Below are 26731 nucleotides of genomic sequence, written 5' to 3' on the forward strand. Positions count from 1 at the left end.
GCTCATGGCTAATAAGCGCTTTAGAAGTTTAAAAGCGCAGAGGCAAGTGTCACACGAGTCTGCCTTATATGGGTGAGGTCCAGCGGGGCGACGATCCACTAATACAATGTGAAAAGGAGACCTCTGCAGTCTCCATCCCATCATTTGTACAGAAGAACTGCAGGAGGCTGGAGACCTGGAGACAGCCTTAGAATGAGACGCAGGAAGATCGCTGTTGCAGCTGCCTTCTGCCTGTCCTTCTTCCTCGGAACTTTGCTTAATTTACTGTGTGTTCCAGGCTTTGATCATCAGACTGGGGTGACCCCTGTGCCCCTGGGGGCAACCTGGCAGGGGAAAGGGGGCTCCTTGGACTTGCTCAAACAGCTTCGGGAGAGGTACAAGGAGGTGATCCGCTATCGAGAGCATCAAGCCCCAGTGTCAGCCACAGGGAGGCTACTGAGACCGCTGGAGAGGAGGCTCATGGACCTAGCCCAGAGGTCCTCTGACCACCGGCAGAAAGCCAAGGGGTCCACCTCCGAGCAGGACTCGGTGCCGGTGCCGCATCTCAGCTCGAAAATAGACGTGTCTCTGCGGCCACCTTTGTTGGGATGCCGAGATATCAGCAATGGAACCAACGTGCGCTATCTGGGCTCCGGGTACACGAAAGCCGTGTATAAATCCGTCCTGAATGACACGCTGTCGGTGGCTCTAAAATCGGTGGATTTCGGGGGACATGATATCCAGAATTGCGTGAAACAATACGTGACTCTGGAAGAGTGCTACAGGCTGGCCTCCTTCAAGATCGTTAAAGAAATGATCCTCCTGCAAAGACTCCAGCACCCCAACATCTTACAGGTAAACCCATCATGAGTTTATGGCGTGTCCCGATTTACAGGTGAAACACACGGAATACTGCAAAATAGATGCATAATATCTATCCATCATATTTATATATTTCCTAATATAATGCACTTTTTCTGATAACATGTGCTGACAACATAGAGTTAAATGAGGCACACTTCATATTGCTGGTGCCTGGGGGGGGGGGGCTCAATGTGAACCCATAATAAAGAGAATTTTAAACTTTTTACAGTAAAATATTTGATTGCCTGGACCAGATGCATTTGCTATACCTTTAGATATGAAACACATTCAGCCCAGTGGTTGGGTTCCCATAGATGCACTTGAAGGGGACTTTAAAAAAACAGACATAAAAAGCAGAATCCTGTTGGAATTTGGAGTGTAAGCATTGAATAACATTGTGATATTAATCATAATTAATAATTACACACATACAGTATATATGTGACAACTCCCAGTGGAGGTGGATCAGGCTGATCTCTCTTCTGGCCTAGCTATGGTCTTTTTTTTTTTGCATTGGAGGGTAAATGGTTAATTTTCATTTCATTAAATACAGTGCTGGAAGGATAAGTGGCAAGTGTGTAAAGTCACTGGCATTAAAAGGGTTAACACTGTATTTGCTTACAAAGGGCATTCCATATTTAAAGGGACAGTATGCACTGCGCTGATTCCTGCTACCCATTCCTTCTTTTTTGGTCTCAAGCTGCAGAAGTGTAAATCAAATCCAGTCTTTCAAGACAGGAACAAGGGTATCTGTGTGTCCTGACAACACACATCCACTGTAGAATCTTTAGCACGATTGATAATTATAAAAATATTGTGTGGAACAAGTTTCCTTGGCGAGAAACAAGCGCTGTCATTGTCAATTCTCTATTGGCGACGCTATCTGACAATGAGATTTATATCAGAACCCATTCTTCATAATAAACAGGGGGCACGATGATACAGCGTTCTCGTGTTGTTAAGTGATCGAAACATCTGTGCAAATCTGTTTACAAAGAACTAATACGGGTCCAGTTATTTGTAAATACAGATGTGGCTGTAATACTAAGAGGGGTAAACTCCTCGGTAATCTGTGGCTGATTTAAATCATTTCTATCTCATTTGTCTTGAATGAAAATCGTATAGTTGGTAGTATATAGATTTCCGAAATGCACTATTTTTATATTAATTATAGTGCTATAATATAATATAAGTGTGTGTGAGTATAATATATATATATGTGTGTGTGTGTATACAGATACAAGGGTTCCCTATATACCCTAAATGGGGGATACATTAACTGCAATAGACTTATGATATACGGGGGTACAGTAAAATTTTAAATCTTACCCGGCTAGCTATAGGTGGATTGAGCCCTTTATTATAGCTCTATACATGACTTATTCCAAGTTGCATGCAGTGATATGAATATGGATGTTATTGGGTTAAATGAATGTCTGGACATCGTTTTTAATTATTTAAATGTTACGTGTAAATTTAAATTTAAAGGAGATCTGACTGCCGCTATATGGATAAACCAGTTCTTTAGAATCTCAGTAAAAGCTGAATATATAAGCAGGAGGTTTTTATTTTATTAACAAAAAAAATCTGGCCTTATTGTTTATGAAAAAAACTAAAGAAATGAAAGTAAAATGCCATTTTTGCGATTTACGAAAGAATAATGTGCAATATAAATGGGTGGAGAATTTACGATCTGCGCCTTGTTTAGTATTTTTTGTAATAAATTGTTGTTAATTTGTATCCTGGAAATTCACACCAGTTCTATATATCAGTAATATAGAAAATGTAAGCTCTGCCAGGAGTAGTAATAGCAGAAGGTATTGCTACTATCCTGGATCTCCGAGCAGGGTTGTTAATATGTTGTCGTTGTTGAAACGCGCCATCATCCGAACATAACGCAGACAGATAAATATACTTTTATGATAACCATCTACAGCGAGGACTGAAAAACATGACTTTGCACAGAAAATGAGTTTTCCTCCTCCTCAGGCAGCTCTCTCCCCCTGTGCAGCCAATAGAAGGAGGTGAGGTTCATTAGAAACACATTATTGTTCCTGGACTGGGCAATTATGTCATAAATTAGCAGTTGCAAATCACAAGTTGTCTCTGTGTGTAGGTGATGGAAGCCGCCTGCAAGAAAAAGCCATCAAGCTAACGTTTGCAATAAAAGGGTTTCTATAGATGTGCTAACTTGCGATTTCCACCAACAAATCCAGTTAACCTTCTCATGCCCAAAACAAAATGTAACATTTATAGCCGAGAAGTAATTACGGCACGTGGTCACGGGGATATGCCTTGCAGCCTATGGCGTATCTTTCCATATAAATTGGAACACTTGCTTTTTAAGTATTATCTGATTGGGCTTCGATAGGTCAATCCATGAGTTTGGTTTGTTGGGTATCAAGACTTGAGACATGAGATTGTATTCTTGATGAGCTACAAGTTTCAAGCAGCTCATATCTTCAAACCCTCTTGATTGTAGGCTCCGGGTCCTTCATACGCCATGGTGTTGGTTTGTCTCGGTTAGAACTATAACATGATTCTGTGACCAGACAAAAATGGGGTCATAGTTTGACGATATCCGAGACCTACCTGTTCGCTGTGTAATTAAGTGATAGAATTTAAGTTTTTGTAGATTGCTGATGTTTGGCTGGATGAGTTTTTCTCCAAGAACAGCGAAATCTCTTGAAGATGTCTGGGCATTAATCATGAAGTGTAGCAATTGTAGGGTTTTCATTCAGTGCCTGCCTAGCAGTGCTTACTCTGTCTGCTCTTAAGATATAAGAAAAGTCTGTCTGCTTACCACGTATCATCGTGCAGTCTGATCCACGTCCAATAATTGGGGAAAAATACAGCTCAAGAAATCAGGGCTCAGAAAAGTAAATGGCGTGCAGTTCCGAGAACGCTACCGGACACCAAATCCAGAGGCATACGGAGCAAATCTCTTACTCGGTCGATTATAATTCTATCCTTGGCTCTCTTTGGAGTAGGTTTGGTTCTTTATACATTTTAGCCACCACTTCTCGGCATTGCTTGAGTTTCATGCATTCCTTTCTAAAGAGCTATTGTGATAGGCAGGTGCACATCCATTAAAATGGAAATGTATTTGGTTTGGAGGGTTGTTCATTAAAACAGATTTAATAATGAGGGGCATTTGGGAAGAAGGGGGATTTGGGTCAATGATTTATTGTAACGCCAGGCTTAGCAGTCCGCTAATTGCCTTCCAGTTGCTATGTATCAAATAAAACGGATGGGCTCCACTGACTGGGCTGCACTTTTTTCTTCTTCTTAACTCATCTTGAAAGTTAACGGTTCATTAAAAAAAAAATCCTACAAAGTATTTGTGCTAGAACAGCCCTCTTTATATTAAGCATATTAAAAATATATATCAAGGGAAGGTATCCTAGTGCTTGTGTTTTTAAAGTGAAAATATAGTGATTTAAAATTTTGTTTTTAAGTAAAAAAAAAAGAATATTACATTTAAAATGTCTAACCCTTTGGTGGAGATTAATTTATTTTGGGGAGATTTTTATAAGCCTTGTTTACTATCGGGGGAAATAGCTCTTTAGAATCGGAATGTAAGACTTTCCACCTTTGTAACCCCCATCTTGAGTATTAGTACTCTTCTTGATATTAGCGTGCACCCCTCTGTTCTATACCTAAATTTACACATTAGGTGTCCACAAACGAGCTGTGTGATGGATGTATGTATACATACATACATACATACATACATACACATACATCCACTTCCGTTCAAAAGTTTGGGGTCACTTAGAAATGTCCTTGTTTTTAAAAGAAGCAATTTTTGTCCATTAAAATACTGACAATTGTAACAGACTATCTTCGTAGGCGTACAGTGGCCCTTTATCACTCCCATCACTCTTGTGTTCCGATGGCACGTTGTGTTCGCTAATGGTTTAAGTATAAAAGGCTAACTGATCATTAGAAAACCCTTTTAGCACAAATTTCCTGGAAAACTGCTAAGTGACCCCAAACTTTTAAATGGTAATGTGTGTGTGTGTGTATATATATATATATATATATATATATTATTAGAAGGAAGAGAGCGCACCAGGACTTTTACATCAAAACCACTTTTTAATCCTAAATCTGGGGTTACATAAAGAAACTCAATGCTTCTGTCCTACCTGAGCATTTTTGTGATTAAATGTAATAAAATTCCCCAGGTGGGACTGAAGCGCCGGGTTTTCTTTATGTAAAAGCCCTGGTGCGCTCTCTCTTTCGGTCTGTTTCTGTCTGGGGGTAGCACCCAGGCACTGGTCTGTACCAAGTTGCTTCTGTATTATATAGATCCTATGCCCTTATGCGTTAAACTGAACGGCGCTGTGGCAGGCGATACTGTAGTCTGCTGGTTATTTTCACGTTGCAGTAGTTGATGCAGAACATTTGCCTTGGATTTACTGGAGTTATAACATTGTTTGTATGAACTCCGGTTGATCTGTACTATAAATCTGTTACCCATGAATGAGCTGGATGTGTGGGAATCCTTTTTCAAATGCACTATAAGTGTGCCGTAAATAACTAAAGTTAAATACGGAGGATCCTGACAAGGAAATGTCCAATTATTACATTAACCCCTTAAGGACAATGGGCGGTCCCTAAACCCATTGAAAACTATGCATTTTGAGAGCTTTGTCATTAAGGGGTTAATAGTTTTTTTTGGGGGGGTGAAAAATTAGGCCCTGTAAACTGTCCAATAGCAACGTAACCCCCCCCCCCCAAAAAAAACACTTTTTCATTAATTGGATATTGTTGCAATTTACTGAAAGGAGCAATATTGGCTTTTTTTTTTACCCAATTATTTTGGACTGAGAATTTGATTTTTTTGGCACAGTCCAAATTTTTTTTTATTAATTTATAAAATTCCCGAGAGTCGACACAAATAAATGTCCTTTCAGAAACATGTAAAACTGACTGGTGATGTTTGACACAATATTGACATTCTCAATGTCGAGATGTTTATTCGGAGCTGGGCCAATTATTACCCCACGGCGGGAGGCTTACGCGATCAGTTATTGTCTGCGGCCTAACGGCGATTTGCATTTGTTAAGTTAATTAAGGATGGGATTTGTAATTGTTGATTGTGTTAATGTTCTTAACATTCTTTTTCATTTCCATTGTATTCCATTGTTTTATTTATTTATTAAACGTGGTTCCGTAAACCAGGGTTTCTTATGAACTGATAATGAATCCTCAGTCTGGTGTTTGATGTTTCCTATGAGAAGACAATATACATAAATCACATCCGTATTCTCTTACTACTAAGATATTTCATGTCTGTCAGTTGCTTGTGTGTGAACAGGTGAACTGAGCACTGTTTAATTAGCTACTATATAGAATATAGTAAATATATATATATATATATAATGTATATTATACACATATATAATATATATATGTATACACACAAATGGGTCAAGTTGCACATGTCAAATTTTTATAAATTGACCCCCAGTGTAAGCATTGCACATGTTGTAAGTGTGTATGTATATGTTTATGTATGTATATATATATATATATAATATTTCTGATTTTAGAACACTACTGCAGGGATAGGCTAAGCAGTAATCAGGACGTAGTTAAAAATGTGTAGCCTGGTAAATATAATTTTTCTCTGAAATACAGTAACAGTAAAACATGGAGGCTAAATGAATGATCAATGTGCAAGGCCTTAACTTATCTAGTCTCTCGTAGGTTAATTATTAACCACGATATCCCTCTGTGACCTGCTGCCTGACAGTTATAGGGTGATGGGGTAAAGGGTCAAAAGGGGATAAAATTTCCGTTAAAGCGGATCTGGACGCTAAATAAAACCATGTACAGAATTGCATGTGTATTGGAAACCAACCTTATTTGTCTAGGATGGGGGAGGCCCTCTTAACTTTCTGTTCTCAAGATCTTCTTGATTATTCCTCCCCATTGAATTATCTCTATTTCCAGTAGCTGACTCTGGATTGGTTTTGACGATTTTTAAACTCTGGAGCAAGGAAAAAGGGAAGAAAAGTTCAGGAAAGGAAATTGATTAGTTATGGAACATTTGGCACATTTTGTCAAAATTTAAATTAATTTATTATCTCTAAAACAATGACACCGACGGCAGGAAAAACCCCCCAAAACATATAAACTAAAATGAATTTAGAAAAATATTTAAATTCTAAAATTTGCAAAGCAATCCTTTTCACTGTAAGCTGGCGAGCCGGCTGTCTTTACCCAATGTATCAGTTTGTCTAAGTCTGTCAGTTCTAGATTTGTCAGACCCTTTAAATATATTTACTGTAAGAAGCGCTGCGTGAATCGTTGGTGCTATACGAATACAAGATGAAAATAATTCGTTACTGTCACCTCTCTGGTGCGCAGACGGTTAATTCCATATAATCATTTCACAACCTGTCTCTGGATTTTAGTCCCTTTTCCTTGTCTCGCGCTCTCTCTCTCTCGCTCTCTCTCTCTCGCTCTCTCTCTCTCTCGCTCTCTCTCTCTCTCGCTTTCTCTCTCGCTTTCTCTCTCACTTTCTCTCTCACTTTCTCTCTCGCTCTCTCGCTTTCTCTCTCTCTCTCGCTCTCTCTCTCGCTTTCTCTCTCGCTCTCTCTCTCGCTTTCTCTCTCGCTTTCTCTCTCGCTCTCTCTCTCTCGCTTTCTCTCTCTCTCTCTCTCGGAGTCTCTTGTAAAGTGAGTGTTTGCCTTTTGCAGTAATTGCCCATCAAATGTTATGACATGCTTATAAAAGTGAAAGTTACCACATTCTGCTCGGCACTGATTTTGTTAGTAAAACATGCCGACATCCGTTACATATTACAGCTTTGTATCTGACTTTTCTTTTTTTTTTTTACTAGATCCAACCCCACGCCGAGTTCTTAACATTTTGGTCTCTCAAGTCATAAAGGGGTTAAGGAAAATGAAGTAATGCAATCAGCCGAGCCAGTCTAATATGATCAGTTCCTTATTTACTGTAATCATATTTGGCGTTTGGTTCATGCTTCTTCTTCTGAGTGCTGCTAATTCTATAATTTCAGTCTTTAAAGGGATTGCTTTTTATTCTTCCTTTAAATCGTATAATGAGAAATAACATCAATTTGTATATTTTAAGTGCTCTTAACCACCGAGGTGCCTTAAGGGCAGACAACACGGGTGCATGTGGGAAAGCGTTTAACCCTTTGTGTCTCGAGGTTATGTAGAGGGTACTGTGCTTAAAGTGACACTACATTTTATACTTTTTTTTTTAATATATATTTTTTTTTTCTGGCTAGTACTGTACAATTTAATGTGTAATAGTACTCGCTTTTTTTTTCTTTTTTGAACTTTTTATCTTGGGACGCTTAGAGAGGGGATGTGGGTGTTGTACACAATAACATGACCTCTATGTAAAGCTTTCCTGGAAGTATAATCCTAACTTAAACATGAATTTTATACATGAGCGAGCTTATTCCCAAGATTTGTTTCCCTAAGGCCAAATTGTTATGTGATGCACTACTTGTTATGTCCTGTTTACTCATTGTACGGCTCTACAGAGTAGGATGGTGCTATATAAATACCGTAACGTTCTTCTCAGTGGTAGGCCTTAGTGATATGTAAGACTCGTTAAAATAAAAGTGACTAGAGAGTCATTTTTGATTACGTCAAATGGAGGAGATACAAATAGGGAGGGAGGAACAGGCCTAGCTATTAATAAGTAGGAATTAGCGCGTGGAGGAGTGATGTCTGTAGACGGTAACTTCGAGCCAGCACAGGATAGACGCAGCTGAACTGTCACAATGTAACAGATAAGTGAGAATGCCCGAACAGATAAGCATAGATAGATAATTTAACCTGTATTAATAAATCCTGCAAGTTCTGATAAAAGAACAGCTTTTTAAGGTTTTTCTGTCAAATTACAATATTGATTTAACACTCAAGACACTTAGGGTTAATTTACATTTTTTTATATCAGAAGATGTTATGACCTTCAGGAACTTAACACAAAAATTAAACATACATAATTAATCACTCTATAGCGATAAAAGCACGATCCACCACTTGGATTTTTAAAATGTCATAGTTTTTCGTATCTTTAGAATTATTTTTTTTTTAAATTTTTTTTTTTATGTACACTGGAAAAATGTAAATAAGTCTACACGTTCACATATTGGCTTGTTGATTAGGGATTTTCAGGAATATATAATAGCTCTTTTTTTTTTTTTTGGCAATTTTTCAAAAATGCAATGAATATATATAATAATAATTAAAAAAAAGAATACATTTCTATAAGTTGCTGAAAATGTTACCGGCAAAATAATCTGTTTAAATATTCAATTACTTTGTGGTTTAGAAATCCTGAACAATGGATGGCATTAAAAAGTTTGTTATATTAATGCAAAAATATATACATTTTTTTAAAAAAAATACTAAAATAAATAATTTTAAGATGTTGTCAATCAGAGATCAGCTTTGCTTCTTCGTTGTTTAGATTATAGAAATGTGTAATTTTATATAATTATTTACCTTATACGTGTTCTATAAAAATGCAGAAAAAATCTACTTGTCCTATAATATATGTATTATAGATTTTGATATACCAGATTTCAGAATATTATTACGGCTCCCTGCTGGGTATCTGCTACTTTCTTGTATTTGTTAAAGTTATTACTTCAATTATATTTCAACTGTGAAATTTCAGGACTCACAATAGTAGATTTGGTATTGAAGTTTTCACGAGACCGCTATACCTTATTGGCATGTTTTTTTTAAAATTTCTGGATGTAGTTTCATCCCTCGGTACGCAATTTGCTTCTGATTAGCCCCTGATGAGGTCAGTATTTAGTATCTGTCCTTGTGGTTTTTTAATTAGCCTTTGCTCTGAAATGCGTTAAAACATATGTCTTTTTATATGGAAAGACCAATAGGGTGTTTTTTGCTACCCAGTTTAAAATACTCATCTTTTTTTTCATGTCTTAATGACATATTGCTTTGCGACATACTTTAGGTAAATATCTCTCTTAAAAATATGTTGTAAAAATAAAATATCAAACTCTATATTTATTTCATGTGTGGGTGATTTGTCAATCAAAGGGTCAATTGATATTGGTAATTGGATTTATTCGGAACTTCTTGCTGAACCCAACATCAAGTAGAGATGTTTTTAGGTGATATGTGGTGCTTGTAACGGAGTTGTAGTGTGAATAGGTGTTACCAACTTTATTAGGGTGAGAAGCACAGACAGTATTTAGTTTTTTGTGTTATGAAATAAACTATACTGTTGTGTTTCTGGTCAACGGTCCAAGAGTTGCATGGAATATTATTCTACATGGATGTGTCAAGAATAAAAGGTTTTGTGGTTAATTACTTTTTTTTTTCTGTGTTGCAGTGAAAGGGTCATAAGCTTAAAAAGCACCAAGGAACGTTCTAGATGTAGCATTATGAACAGGAACATTGGTTTCCATAATGGCTGCCCAAAGTTGGGGATCTAAAACTGTTCATTTGATTTGTTAGAAAGTGGATGCGAACAGGATGTGGTATAAACATGAATATGTAAACATGTCTTCTTTTTTTTAAACTAAACATAGTTTACCTTTTTTGTATTTTTACCAATCTAAACCATCACGGTTACCACCACTTCATCTATTCTAGCCATCACCGAGCTATGTAAATATGACAGTCTCAACTTGGCAAATCCTTTTGTGACCCTCCATTAGTGGCCATCTGAGCTCAATAAGGCAGCATGCAGTTTGCAAATACTTACACAACGATGACAGCTTAATAATGTCTTTTATTTTGTGTTTTTGTTCTGGAGTCTTGTATAGAGACCGACCTCTGCTTTTCATTGTCTGGAAGAAGGGCAGCTGTTACTTTAACGTGTGGTTATATGGAATGTTGAAGGGACACGGAATGGCCGGTAACCCAACGTGTAGACTTACGGGGAAAAAAGTTGTTACATGGAATAACAAAGCAAATAAGTAATTTTCTATTATCTGTTACTGACAGGGAAGGTAACCATTGGAATCTAGGTTTACACACAGCTTGTTGAAATCAGGCTTCACGAACAAACCGTTGTGTAGTCCACAGAAAGACGGCTCTTGGTTGGATGGGAACTGCTACAAGCCGGTTATCTAAATATGGGGAAAAAACATATGTTTCTACTTGTATGCAAGTTATATGTTGTGACTGTATGTATTGGTCCTTTTTTGAGGTTGCCCTGGACACTATGCTGTAGCCGTATTAAATCCTACATTGAACTGTAGATGCTGTGCTCTGATGCAAACATTGCTAGGACTGTTGCCCCCACATAGATGCTAAATTCTTTTATCAGGCTAGTTTTTGTTTTAATATGGTAATATTTGGAGATAACCACAGATATTATATTATTATGGGAAGGAATAATGTGTGGTCCATAGGCCCTCCAGAGTGAAGGAGAGAAGAGACGTGAGCAGCGGTTGATAAGAAAGGCAGATGGTACAGAAATGGGTAGAGAGGCATGGGCTGCGGCAACTGTTTCATTGTGTAAAAGTCTTCCATCGGCTCTTGTTGAACTATATCTCAAATTCAGCTCTGTCCTTCCTTTGGACCGGATTCATAGTCCCTCGGATTCATAGTCCCTTGGATTCATAGTCCCTCGGATTCATAGTCCCTCGGCAGTTGGAGTGCCACAGGATGGAAGCATCATTGTGGGGAAATGTTCTCTTCTGCCCGTATTCACACCCGCCGCTTGAGAACCTTCCTTCTATTATCTCCTGCTTCATGCCTTATGGGGTGGTTATGGCTTGAGATAAGGAATGCTTTATTGAGGACTCATTTACTTCTAATGAGCTTGGCCCTCTGTTTATTAAGGACTGGCTCAAAACCCGCAACATGATTGCTCTCTTCACAGTTTGAAATCCTAGTAAAACTGGAAAGAGATTTATGGCTGTCCGCGAAGCATTGTGTTGTAACTGCATAGTCCCATTCACTTGTCAACAACTAAGAATTTGCGATGTTATGCTAATATGCCACTGTGGAATTAAGCTAAAGATATGCAAGGCCTACTTTAATAGACTGATATATCTGTCCTCATCTTTTAATGGTGAAATGTATTGCATTAACTCTACGTGCCCAGTCTATCCCCTTATTTCTTTATCAATAACACAACCTTATCCATATCCGAAAAGGCAACAAGCCCATTAGCCAATCAGTAAGTGCAGGGTCAGGTGCATGTTTGGAAATATTAATCTGCGTTTTGTCCTGAGTATAGTGAATAGTGTCTTGATCTCTGTTATTTTATTTTCAGCTGTATGGCTACTGCTATCAAGACAATAATGACATCAAAGATACCCTGACTACCATCACTGAACTAGGCTCGCCGCTGGAGATGATTCAGCTCTTACAGTCCTCTTGGGAGGACAGATTTCGAGTAAGTTAAACTATTGCTAAAATTTCAATATTTTTCCTCATTCGGTTCTAATGTCTGTGCATGCAGGGATGTTATTGAGCACAACACAACAATGTTTTACAGAATACAGTAACCCAATGGAATGTAAATCAATAAGGAGTTTATTTGTACTCATTAGATTTATTTTCGTTTCAGATTTGTCTCAGTTTAGTCCGACTTCTGCATTACTTGGCCCATTCTCCCCTTGGCTCCGTAACGCTACTGGATTTCCGACCGCGACAGTTTGTTATTGTGGATGGGGAATTGAAAGTTACCGATTTAGACGATGCAAGCATTGAAGAAACTTCGTGTTCCAGCAACTCTGACTGTTTCATGGAGTTCCCAGCAAGAAATTTCACGCTTCCGTGTTCTGTAGATGGAAAGTGTCAGAAGATGAACGAGAAGAGGAATCTTTATAATGCATACAGGTAAAGGAGTGGGCCCTAATCCGTAGAATAATGTTGCTATAACCCCATCAATCCATTAATGTACAGGTCTAACGTTTTTATTATATTTTTAATGTCCCTTTATTTACTGTCTCTTTAAAACCAGTGTAAAATGGCACTTGTTTTTTGTGCTCTTTACATGACATCTAATGAACTTTCCTTTTTTCTTTTCTATTAAGCTGTCTCTTTTTTTTTTTCTTTATTCAAAATCCCCTTTGAACTAACAGAAGCTTTTCTCGTTGCCCTGAATCAGCTTTTCTCCAAAGCACACAACTAAACTGTTGTAGCTAAGAATATCCTCTATCGCTTTCAACAGACAGTAAACGTGTGATGATTTATGACAGGTCACATTAAGCTGGGTTTGATGATTTCAACAAAGTAAAAAGGCCGTGCTGGAAACAAGCGTCGGTAAAAGGACTTCTTGTGCTAGCTCTGTATTCAGCTCAATCCAACCGCTAGTAAATAGATTATAAGGGAACTCGGCTGGTAATGGCAAATCAAACCTGGGCAACAAGAAAGGACAAAAATAAAACTACCCTGTTTTCTTGTGGAAAAAATATATATTTGTGTTGAGATTATTAACTCTTATTAACGCTGGGGCCTCTAGTTTAAAGAGGGAATAATTGATATTTTTCCAGTCTTTATAAATAAGTGACTATATTTTGTATCCACCTAATGTCTTATTACTGCTGCAGTCTAGCATCATAAATAATCATTTACTCATTTGCAGCCAACAATTTATACAGCCTTTTACATGGCGTATAAAAGGTCTTCTGTGCTGCTTGCTACATTTTGGAGAGCTGGAGGTCCGGCTATCCCCCGGGGGCTAAGCACAAGAAAAGATGATTGTATGGGTCAGGTCCAGACTGGCCATCTGGCACACTGGGCGAGTTTACTGGAGCGGCATTGGTCTTTCAGCGTGCAGCCGCTGGTTGGGTGCATGTGGTTGGGGGTACATGCAAGCAGTGGCGCCTACACCTCTGGCCTTAAAGCACCACAGTTAATTTTCATCTCCTGTCCAGACCCAATAGGATACATATAACACCAGGGCCCAACCAGGGATTAAAATTGTGCATGCTACGCTCTTACATGTATGTAACTGTGTGTATCTATCTGCAACTGCGCACTAAAGAATGGGATCTGTTGCATGAGCACCACTGGCACACCGGGCATTTACCAGGTTTCCCTGATGGCTTGCTTAATGCCCTAGGTAGGGTGACTTGGTGGGCCTTTTGAAGGTGCTAATATGTTATCTGGTGGTAATTACTTATGTAACTATTTACTACCATTTACTGTCGTGTGGTAATTCCAGGACAGACTCATTTAAACCAAACTTTATAAGTGGTGTGACTAATGGACTCCAGTTATGTCAACGTAGTCCATCTCTATGGTTTCTCTACGATCCTCTCTATGGTAACACACAACAAGATCTCACCATTTTGCAAAATAGCTCAGCACAAAACTATTTTTATCTGCTAAAGGATAACTTTGAGAATCAATGGAAGAAGGCAAGCAAATAAACCTTTAAAAAAAAAACAAAAAAAAAACCCCCAGATTATTATTTCTTGAAAATCAAAGTATTCTGGCCATCTTTGGAATTTTCATGTCCAAAAACAAACAACTAAATAACTTAACAACAAATAATTTAAGTATTTTTCTGGGGAAACTCGGCACCTGAAATATACATATAACAAAGTTAAGCGTTTCCAAGTTATTTCTGTCCTTATTCCCAAATGTTCCAATTTTAAGATCCTAAAATGCTTGTGGGGCACACCCATACAATCCCACCATGGCTGAAAGAAAATGTAATACATTTTTTTTTTAAGTAGAGTGCCAGACATCCCTACAAATAGCCACAACCCACAGGCTTCACAGCAAGCTGCAGTGTTAAAGGTGTATTTACAGGTGATTACAAGGGAGCCTTGTATCTAAAGTATGCCGGATCTTCAGTATGGTGTCGGTTATTTTTTTTGATTCAGAAGTATGGTTATATTTCCTGAATAGCAGAAGAGTTATTGCCTATTAGAATTTTATATTAAATAGTCTACTTATATTTACAAGGTACTTACAAAGGGGAAAAAGTGCTTTTTTTAAAAAATAAATATATATATTGATTACCTTTTTTTTTTGTTTTTCCCCCATAGATTTTTTTTCACTTATCTCCTGCCACATAGCGCACCTTCGTCTCTTAGACCACTACTGGACTCAATAGTCAATGCAACAGGTAATAATATATTGAACGTTTCGCTAGTTTGCAATATGACATAAAATAACTTAAATGAGTGCTTCTTCAAGCTGCATTGGAGTTGAAAGACAGAAGTAAAACGGAATACGATGCCAAATTTACAAGGGCATCATATATGATTTAAAAAATAAAGGGAACAAATAATTGTGACGTTAAAAGTGGAACTTCGATACCGTCTTCTGTAGAATCAGCAAAGTGGCCGATAGGTAATTGAATTTGGTTGGTTCTAGTTATAACTGAACAAGGGATGAAAATCTCAGATTGTTATTGGTTTAAGGACATTTTCATTTTTTTTAAAGATTTATATTTTGAGTGAGGTAATGGATAAATGTTAAAAAAAATAAAAATATATATATATATTTAATTTTTCATATGTATTTGTAGAAAAATTAGTTGTTTTTTTTTTTAATAGTATATATTTTTACAATCCAGGTGAACTGCGTTGGGGAATAGACGAAACATTATCTCAGTTTGAAAAAGTTCTATACATGTACAGGAATGGACTGTATCTCTCAAATATTACATATACGCCAAAGGCTGGTAAGTTCCATTTTGAGCTATTTTATTTTTGGGTTTTGCCAAGAGTCATTGTATCACAACTATGTTTTTGAACACAAAAAACAAATGTAACCCTTAATGATCTTGTCAAAAAATATATTTTTTGATACCTAACAGAACAACCTAAAAAGCTGAATAATAAGTCAATTTAATGTTGCATAATGCTGTATGTTAATATGTATTCATAATAATCTAACAAATACATCTAATATCATTTAATATTTAACTTTTTAGTGGAATATTCAATCAGCAGATTTCCCCAAATAGCAAAATAAAGAATTCAAATATTTTATTCCTATTTCACGGACAGGTAATCGTGCAGCATTTTAATGGCAAATTTAAGCTTTGTACTACGTGTTATGCTATAGCTATTTTAGGGGAACACTAAATCTGTTCTTTCCTTCGTCCAGTGTTTCAGTTGCTTAATAAATTGCATGATATTGTAGAGAAAAGGCTGCTAGAAGCTGAACGTATAGAGTAGGTGCCCCCCCCTTTTTTATTTTTTTTTTTGCATGTTACCCACTGGTTTTCATTGTAAAAAAAAAAAAAAAAAAAAAGTGATTTCTTTGAACATCAAGTGTGAAAAGTGATATTACCAATTACCATGAAAGTCCGGTGAAACTGCACTTCAAGCTCATAAAACAAGGTTTAACAAGGTGAACTGTGATCGGGTTACAAAAAAATGTGGGTCTTAAGCTTTAAAAATGTTTGAGTTGTAAAACATTTATAGTGCTTTAAATTATAATGTTCTTCCAACTTGTTTAAGCAACCCTGGCTCACTGTAAAAAAAAAAAAACCAAAAAAACCCCAAAAAAACGTTTAAAGCAATTCCTGCGTAACGCCAAAAAAATGCCTATTGGCAACCAATGTAAACATTATACGTAATCACCCTTTATATAAATGCCAGATTAAAAGAAATAAAAGTACCAGATTTTTCGACGTGTTTAGTAAACAAGCACATTATTTTCCTCAGTATGCATACAATATATCCCATAAGTGATATCGAGGATCGTCTGTACGATTGGTTACCGTGCACAGTAACTATAGCAACACTGCACAAACTGAAAGCCATTTCGCGTGTAAATTAATTACCGTAGTGGTCATATCTCTAAGCGTAGGGCATGCTATCAAAATACCAGCCCGAACCAGGCACACGGAGTTAAACTGACACATAATAAGACGTTAAGGCAGAATTAAGGTTTTTACACAGCAGCTAAGCCGTCAACTTCCGAATCTTTGAAATTTAACTTGCATGGCTAGATTTCCAGAGTGCTTCAAGAAATTCAGGGACCCCTGCAGCTACTATTAACCTCCTTTTTGTATATTTTGTAGTGATTTGGTGTTTCAGGCCTTGGGGTTAACGTTGGAGGCTGCAGGGTATCTGTGTCCTCAATAGATCCCAATATACTGCGCTCTATCGCTCTCTGAATCTAGAAAGGTCTGGGTGATCTTATCTAGCTTCCTACAGAATAAGCCAGAAATGTTGTTTCCGTGACATTGACCTACACTTCCGCTCAAAAGTTTGGGGTCACTTAACTGTGTTCGTGGAAAGCAAGGACATTTCTAGCTGTAACATAATTGCAAAGGGGTTTTCTAACGATCAATTAGCCTTTTAAACTTGGACTAGTGAATACAGCGTGCCATTGGAACACAGGAGTGATAAAGGGCCTCTGTACGCCTATGAAGATATTCCATAAAAAATCAGCCGTTTCCAGCTACAATAGTCATTTACAACATTAACCCCGTCTGCGCTGTATTTCTGATCCGTTATTTTAATGAATAAAATTTGCGTTTCTTTGAAAAAAGGACATTTCTAAGTGACCCCAAACTTTTGAACAGTAGCATACCGTAAACAAATAATTACAAGCAGTGGCAAGCCACATATATTCGAAATCCTTAGGGTCAACTCATTTAGAAAGTCTTCACGTATCGTAATAGATTTTTTTAGTTCTACTTTACACATTCTAATGCTCTTTTTCTAGATAACACCCACAACGTGACACAAGAAATTCTCCAGTTCTCAAAATCAAGAGCAGTAAATTGCTTTATTGTGGGGTTCCTGTGGGGTTCATTGAACCTGAGTACACTTGCTGTTGATCACTTGATAAGGGCATAGGGCAAGCGTCCAACTGGTAGCTAAAGTTAGTAGTAGAATACAGTCGGGTTTGTTGGGGCTGAAACGAGCAGTAATTAAGGCTGATTAAAATCATATTTAAGACAATTCCAACAATTTTAAACAATGAAAATCTGGTCACAAGGTTCCTTTGGTCAAGAGACAAATGCTCATTAAAGAAAATAACACGTTTAAAGGTCTCAGGAAGAAACTCTTTAAAACAGATATTGGGACTGTCCATACCAGGTTCCAACTACTTAAATATATTGATAAAGATTGTACAGCAATGCAGAATTTGTTGGCGCTATGTAAATTAATATATATATATATATCTATATCTTTTTTTTATTGTATGGATTTATTTTGTGTATAGACCAGAATACAATGTCCCATCACTAGTCCAACAATGTTTCTTACCAGACCACCGCATTTGTATTTCATACGAACGAACGAACGAACCGTGATTACAGTTTTTTATGGTTCCAAGTTCTTTTGCCCTTGTTAAAAATGATGAATAGGTTTATTGATGCAGTGAAGCTGGAGGTTGGTGTACTCTCGATATCAGATCCACGCCTGTTTTATCTTGTTCCGTCACTTTCCAGGGTGGCTTGCATAAGTTTCAGGTTAATGGTTATCTAGTTTCATGTAATGTTTAGTATTTCTTTGCATATACCTGCAAAAAAATGAACAGATTCTGCCACATTATATTATTATTATTTTTAAAGCGTGATAGTGTTCTTTGATCCTTTAACCCCCTACCTTCCGGCTTGTTTTGCAAGCGAAGTGCGAATGGCTTGCTTAAACTCTGATATTTCCAAGTATTTAAACACCCATGTGTATACCAGGGGAATAGCGATCTTATCTAGTATTCTTCTCCAAAAATGTATCTTTCCCTAATTAATAAATTGCTGATCTGATTGAAACCACTCAATTAAAATGTTACTTATATTAATATGAATTTCATAAATGTTAATTTTCCATTTAAAGTGAAATTATTTTTACAAGTCTAAGTTCTGTGTTTCTCTTACGTAGAGTAATTGAATGGTAATAATTTAATGGCTGAAATAGATTTCAAACTTTTCTTAGATTACTGTAACTTTAAAAGTGTGTAACATAATATTCAAAAAGGTTCAAAAAATATTTTTGTTGAGCCCCAGTTGATGATGTGTGTTAGGTTCAAATTTATGGCTGGATTTCTTGTATTAGTCAAGTATTTATTTGTTTTAAACATCATTAGTCTGGAAATTGACCAGAACTTTGACCTTTTGATGATGTGATTTACTGCTGAGAGACTTCAAATTCCATTGACTTCATTTAGGATTCCTGACTCCGGCAACCCCCCTCCTGCTTCTCCAGATATGCCCCACATCTCACCCAAGAAATGCATTCACTTTGAATGTTGGGTAGGCAACTGCTTCTATTTTGGTGTAAATTGTGATATAATAATAAGCCAGGTGATCTAGACCAGTGGTGGCATTCTGGGCCTCAAAGGCTACAAGCAGGCTGGGTTTGTTGGATACCCCGCAGGATACCCCTGTTCTACGCGAAAGATCCAGTCAATGGTTACCAAACCAGTTTCCTAGAAGTCAAGCCCCCCCGTGCACCCCGTCACATACAAGGAGGGCTTATTTCTTCTCCTAAACTCTGGTTGACTGGTGGAGACCACAATCCCTCGCATATATACATGCAACAAATCAGAAATACTTGGGTAAATTGTGCAATAATGTAAATTGTGAAAAAAAGTTTAGCATTATTAAAGGAAAAGCCATGGCATTTAAAAAAAATGTATTTTAATATAAAATCCCCTTCTACGTCTCTGTGTTTGGCTAAAGAAACATTATACAAAGTCGCTAAACTCTCAACAGGTTTGGGCAGCATGGAAAGTGTCCCAATGCCAGACCTATTAAACTTGGTCCTTGTTTAAAAATCAGACATGGCTCTTTAAGAAGCCTTTTATGTTTTTTAATACATTGTTTTAACTTATTTTGCAAGTATATCAAAACTTGCTATTTTCCCCATAACTCGAGTTGTCTTGGCTGTTTATTGACAGATACAAAGCAGCCAAGTGGGAAGATATGAATGATGTGGACTTTGTGTTTTGAGCACAATGGTGCTAATAACATTTCTGAACTATTGAAACACAATAAAATAATAATAAGAAAAAAACTTTAAATACAGTAAAAAAAAATAAAAAAATCTACGGGTAAGACCTTGCAGCAAATGCAGCTGAATAGATGAATATCTGCTTGTGATCTATATACATATATATACAGCAGACTTTTGTTTTCAATTTGCATCAAACAATTACACGGAATTTGGAAGCACTCAAAAACTTTCCTTGAGGGCAAAATTAGAAGGTAAATATTATTCTAATCTTCAAGACATAGCTTTACTTGTAAAACAAAACAAGCAAAAAACAGGCAACCAAAAGAAAACCGTCTGGAAATCACTATGCCAAAAATAGACTAGCTTTTAAAGTAAACTGTAACACGGAACCATGCGAAAATATTTCAATATTTAGATTGTATATTGCTGTACGGTCTGGTAGGAGGAACCAGACAGTTTTTCAGTAGCTTCTGAGATTATTATTTTTTTCTACTTAATTGTGAGTTATCCGCTCTGTAGCGAGTGGAAGGACCTCATAGATTTCACATAGGAACAGCTAGCTTCAGATTAGGAAGTAAGAGGGCTCTAGACAAGGTATCTATGTAAGCCCCCATTTCTAAAGCCCCTCTCCCGCAGCTTTTAGGGGGGTGGGGTGGCCTTATGTCTTCTCTAGTGAAGGTAGTAGAGGTGCAGTTCTTTATCTAAAATAAATGGACGGCTCATGATTTTTCTGATCTTCCTAAACAAGTTATAGATCGAAATAAACAGGTCTGTGAGGACCATAAATATGAGCAGGCCCTAGGTCAGGGGCGTCCAACCTGCGGCCCTCCAGCTGCTGCAGGACTGCGTCTCCCATCCTTCTCAGCCAGCCCCTTAGCTGAAAGAGCATTGTGGGAGATGTAGTCCTGCAGCAGCTGGAGGGCCGCAGGTTGGACGCCCCTGCCCTAGGTAATTGTTCATATGGCGAAGGACAGTCCCTCATTGGGACCCAAATCTTTCTGTCCCATTTTCTTTCCCATGATGTCTGTGAATATACTGCATTATTCTGCCAGCTGCCTTGCTTATATAAATAGTAGTCACGTCTAGTCTCATCTCTTACTACATGCCCTCAACACAAGGTTTTTTTGGCCATTCCAAGGGTTGGAAGGTATGAGTTGTGTTTATGAAGAGAAAACATAGTGTAAATTTCAACCAGTCGGCAGGAGCATCCGATTGGTTTCTATGGTGACTGCTTCACATTCTTTCCCAAATGTATTTTTTTGAAATATGTCTTTTATTAAAGAAATGCCCATTCACGACTAATTGAGTCATCGCCATGTGTCTTACATCTCCCATACAGCACACAATCAGAAATATGAAGCTGCAGGATTATTACATCTAAATGGCATGTTTATGAATGAACCAAGTTGTAATATTTAAAAAAAGTGATTAATTCACTGATGGCTTCGGTAATAAAGAAGGCTCAGTGAAGCTTAGGAGAAATGTAGAACGAGAACAAGAGGGTGGCTTTTAAAAGCCAAGGGAGACTGAAAGGCAGCCAAACCAGCTTGGTAATGTATTAGTCAATACATAGAGGCAACGTGAGAAAATAAAGTGACATATTCCTTGTATTCTTTCCCGTGAGCCATTAAACGAGCAAACATATGAGGCAACCAAAGAAAAATTAGCTTAGTAAAAAAGGGAAAAAAAATCCAATTTTTTTTTTTTTTTTTTTTTTAGAAAATCTAAATAAAATCCATTGTTTTATAGACAATAAATGCATGATTCTCATGTGCCTTTTATTCATCCGGTTCCTTTATCATGTGTTGTAATGTCTGTGGTAGTGCAAACACATTGAAGCAATATTTGGCCATGAGCTGTATTAGTTGGCATTAGGATATCTGGTGCAAATGTCACCACTCGGGCTAATTTGCAGCATATGTTAATTTATTATGCGTGTCTGAGGAATTTACATCTCCGATGCAGAGCTTTGGTCAGTAGCCAATTCTCAAGACCTGTTGAAAAGGAAGGACGTATCCAGTTCTGTTGACATTAGGCAGAATATCCTGCTTATTTTGCAGCAATGTCCTGTATTATTGGTAAATGGTTTGCAGGATAAAAATGACCAGGAAGGACTAAGGGGATCTCAATGTGTATGGCTTGGAGGAAAGAAGAGAAAGAGGGGATGTGATAGAAACATTTAAATACATCAGAGGGATTTAACTTGGTACATAAGATAAGTCTATTTGAATGGAGGAGAAGTGTTAGAACAAGAGGCCGTAATTTAAAACTAGAGGGTCGGAGTCTCAGATGTAATGTAAGGCAGTTTTACTTAACTCAAGAGGTTGATAGATAAGTGGCACAGCCTCCCAACGGAAGTGGCAGAGTCTAATACAGTGAGGGAACTTAAGGATGCATAGGGTAGGAATATGGCTTCTGAATCGAAGACCAAGGACTGATGAAGGTTTGAGTCAGCAGAAATGGTAGACTGGATGGGCTGGATGGTTCTTATCTGCCGTCAAACTCTGTGTTTCTGCTAATTGTACATGTTAAAAGGTTTAAATAATGAATTTCCCTATGCTTCTATATCTAACGGTGCCGATTTTCTGTTTCAGAATACAAAGAAGTAGCAGAAGCTGCTATCAACGAAGAAGATTATAAGTGCTGGCCATCCTATCATCACAGTGGATGCCTCCTGTCTGTGTTTAATATGAACGAAGCTATAGAGATTTGTGATAGCCATTCGCAGTGTAAAGCCTTCGTTTGGACTAATCAGACAACATGGACAGGTAATAAATGCTAATGCAACAAATCACACGGAATCAGTGCTGTGGATACATATTAATCAAGTGATTGAAAAGCACATAGATTGCAAAGAAAATAATGACACACACACACGTGATTATACCCATGATTATACACACGTGACTCTACTTAAATGGAACAATTTTTTATTATTATTATTTTGATGGGAAATTGTATTTATTGCAATTAATCTGATCAATCTGATTTTGCGAATATATTCACAAAATATATTTATGTGACATTGTCTTTTTTTAATATATGTAGACTTAAAGGTTATAGGTGATATAATGTATCTGGGCATCATTAAAATAAAAGCGGCTGTGGAAGAAAGAAAAACTCGTAAAACATCTGTAGGAAAGATGGTGTGCATTCCTTTATGGTTCTGCATAAGTCACCCAGCTGGAAGCTGTATGGAATTCAGTGTTTGAAGAAGGTGGCCATTTCAACAGCCATTATATCAGGCAGAAGTATCTCGGGAAGAAAATCCTACAACGCGATAGTGAAAGACAGGCTGAAATAAACGTGGGAGTGTGGAAAGATTGATTGTGAAACTGAAACTACGGGGATTGCTTGGTCTGCCCTTATTAGTATTATTGCCTGCCTAAAGTTTGGTCATAAAGAATAGTTTTTAAAGAAGAAGTATCATTAAAGGGTAACAGGCACTTCTGAGTTAAAACCATAAATGATGTACTAAAAATATCGATTACAGGTTATATTATTTTTTGCTGAATAATTTTTAATTTATTCACATATATCTACCCTTCGCAACTATTAAATAAGGAAATATGTCTTGCCTTTGGATATGTTACTGTCGGCGTTCTATTTATTGAGTCCCCTTCCTTAAATATACATATTTTGTTTTCACTACAGGTCGGCAGCTTGTTTTCTTCAAAGCCGGATCGAGAAACGTTGTGTTTGATCACAACAAGATAACGTACGTGAAGGTGACTGGATGACAGAGACATTATTTTGCAAGATCCATTTGCGTTGTTGAATAATTTTTTTGGGATGGAAGATGCACTAATACTCGTTCTAATTTAAAATTTGTGCTTTAAGAGAATCGGCCAGGATGGACGTGCAATAAATCAGCAAGAATGTGATAATTAAAAAAAAAAAAGCCAAAAAAAGTAAAAGTGACACACTGTTGGAGAAGAATATATGGTAATTGAAACATATATTGAGTTCCCTCAGCATTGAGGATGATATTAACAATATAACAAAACAAAACCAAAAAAAATATGTGGTTAACATACCACTGGAATGGGAATTTCAGCCCAATGACACACTTTTATAGTGTTTTATTTCTTACAGGGATTACCAAACTATCAGTTGTTCTGTTATATACAGTATAATAGTCTAACCTACGCAGCACACTATTTAATTATTTTCTTGATCACACCTGTTTATTTGGTGTAGGCCTTTGGAAGGTTAACTTGTCTTAGGCCTTTGGAAGCTTAACTTGTCTTAGGCCTTTGGAAGCTTAACTTGTTTTAGGCCTAAACCTACAGTCTGCTTTAAGTACTCTATTTGACAAGCGCAAGTCCAAAGATGTTTGTTAGTGGACCAAAAATTCATCAAGTAAGATGGAGAGCCACATATTTCAAGACATCAGAGGCCTTCACTTCTCCAGATCGATTTGCTGTTTTTTTTCTTTTTTTGTGGAATACTTACTGTGTTACTGTAAAAAAAAAAATTTTGTTATGGTTATTTTTTTTATTACCGTAAATATCAATTCTAAAAACGCAGGTTACAAGCAAGTTGCATAGAACATATTAAGGAAATCTTAAAAAAACAAAAATGAACCCAACTAATTAAATGTTTATATGATGTGTTCTACAGAAATGATTTCCCAATCAGTACATATAGCTAAAAAAAAAAAAAAAGACAAAATGCCATTATAGCCATAAGTTCATGCAATGGTTTTCTCTGATTGGTGATGGGGCACAAATGAGTTTTCAAAATTCATTTGTACAATTCATGACCTCTTAAAGATCAGTATTTCTTATCAACAAATCTGTGAAACAGGGTCTCTTCCTTTAGATCTCCGCTGCCTGGTATCCTGAGGTATACCAGCTGTCCATTTAAGACTCGCAGGAAGTCTTCTTATCTGGGTTTGAAAGGAGGCTATATTTTCATGCTAGAAAAAAAATCTAGAGAATTTCTGCCTTAATAATTTCAAAGTTCTTACTTTTTTTTCTAGAAAGCTACCTACTTATTTGCAAACTTTTGTTGTGTTTTTTTTTTTTTCCTTGTAAGACGGTATGAATAAGGGGTTAATAACTGATTATTCAGAACTGGTGCTGCATAATATTAATAATAATAATATTTAAAAGGTACACGCAGTATCTGTAGTTTACGCTTTCAATGAAAGCAGCAAATGTAATTTGCTATAATGTTTTTTTTTTTGTAGCTTGTACAGAAAAAATGTTTTTGTATTTCTGTTTTTAAGATTTTTATTTTTCTAAAAAAAAATAAAGTTTTGTAAAATTTGTTTTATAATGTCTCTGTTGTCTGGATTTTTTGTACGTTGGATTTCGGAGACTCTGCATGTGCAGAGAGGGGTCATTGAAGTAAATCTGTCGCTTTTGCTTTACAGTTCTGTACATTGAATAAATCCATACAATAGTGTTGCATATGTGTGCTGGTATATAATGTTTAGATATCAGATCTCTCTAGCAGACCCATGCAGCATTGGCATGCCAGGGGGCACTGAAAGTCCAATTACCCAACTAGCACCCTAGGCCCAAATATACCACTGCCCTTATGGATACCCTAAGTATTCTTCCTGATCACAGGCTCTGCATTTAATATTTTCAATTAATTTATTACCTTATTAAGTTTATCATCATTGCTTTAACTGGTTCAGGTAGCCTTTGTAAGGCCGGCATAAACGGAGGGGAGACTTGATCACCGTGCTACCTTTTGCCCCTTTTTGGTCACCGGTATCAGATTCTCATAAGCTAAAATAGTATATTCTTTTTAGATCAATTATTTCGAAAATGATTACATTGATTTAAAAAAAAAACAAGCAATGCAAACTATAGGTAGTATTTAGAATTTAATAAATGTATGATTCTCATTTAAGCTTGGCCTGAACTTGCCAACAAATTTGTTAACCTTGTTACAAATGTTACAAGACAAAAACTGATGGTCTGCATTGATCAACAAGACTGGTCTAAGGCTTGTTGAGACAGGGCATTAAACAGGACACCACCAAACACTTGCATTAGTAAATCTTCTTAAAACCCATCAAAAACAGACTGATAAACCCCAGGGTGAAATCAAATTTTTGAATTATTATGCTGTTTGAGGAATTACTTAAAGGCAATTGTCACTTAGAAACAGCAGAACTTTGGTGGGTTCCAAGTGATCTGAGGTACAGTTTCTGTATAAGTAGGTCCAATACATAAACAATTTTGTTTTTTGTGTTCAATTGGGAAGAAACCACTTCAGTCAAATGGCCTACACTAAACTTTGCATTGGCATCAACGCAGTAAACCATTTTTAAAACTACTCTTAACTAAAGCTTAGGTAAGAATCTTTGATGATGAAGTGAAAGGACCTTAACAACCCAGGGCTTTATTGCCAGACACTTGAATCAGTGGTAGCCCCTTTGGTGCATAATCAGGGGCAGATCATTGAGTGATGATCAGGCTCCCAGGTACACCACTGGTCCGCGCGCCAGTTGGGGAGATCCATACACTATGGAGCACTGTACCATGCCAGCACAGCCTCTATAGTGAATGTACTCTGTGGTGTGTGTTCTTAAAATGGAGAGTGCTGGATATGATGCCATATCCTGGTGCTCGGCATAATGACATGTGGCCATTGAGGTAACTCTTAGGGGGTGGCTGGGGTCTGGTCTAGTATCATGGGATTTTCAAGGTTGCAAATTGATATGTTAATGGAATTTCCTACTCCAAGGCTAGGATAATGTTAGCCTTTAGAGGTGGTGTCCCATTCAATAATGAAGCAAAAACAGATTAAGATAGTTTACTTTGAAAAACATGCACTATATTGACACAAGTATTGGGACACCTGACCATTACACCAACACGGACTTTGATGACATTGCATTCTAAATACATAGACATTAATATGTAGCTAGTCCCACCTTTGCAGTTATAACAGCTTCCACTCTTCTGAGAAGGCTTTCCACAAGATTTTGGAGAGTTTATGTAGGAATTTTCACCCATTCATCCAGTAGAGCATTTGTGAGGCCAGGCACTGATGTTG

The 26731-nt window shown here is 37.1% G+C and overlaps 1 protein-coding gene across 1 annotated transcript; it reads left to right on the top strand.

Moving 5' to 3' along the window:
- The first annotated feature begins 192 nt into the window (after positions 1-192).
- On the top strand, positions 193-23451 carry LOC149303129 (extracellular tyrosine-protein kinase PKDCC-like). Its single transcript, XM_089481606.1, has 7 exons — positions 193-834; positions 12103-12225; positions 12400-12671; positions 14834-14913; positions 15367-15474; positions 22306-22479; positions 23366-23451. The coding sequence occupies exons 1-7, from the start codon at positions 193-195 to the stop codon at positions 23449-23451; spliced, it is 1485 nt and encodes a 494-aa protein (XP_089337732.1).
- The last annotated feature ends 3280 nt before the right edge of the window (positions 23452-26731 follow it).

This window comes from Sceloporus occidentalis, unplaced genomic scaffold (genome assembly GCF_023333645.1).
Source record: "Sceloporus occidentalis isolate IW3139 unplaced genomic scaffold, rSceOcc1.0.p SCAF_15, whole genome shotgun sequence".
Classification (NCBI taxonomy): domain Eukaryota; kingdom Metazoa; phylum Chordata; class Lepidosauria; order Squamata; family Phrynosomatidae; genus Sceloporus; species Sceloporus occidentalis.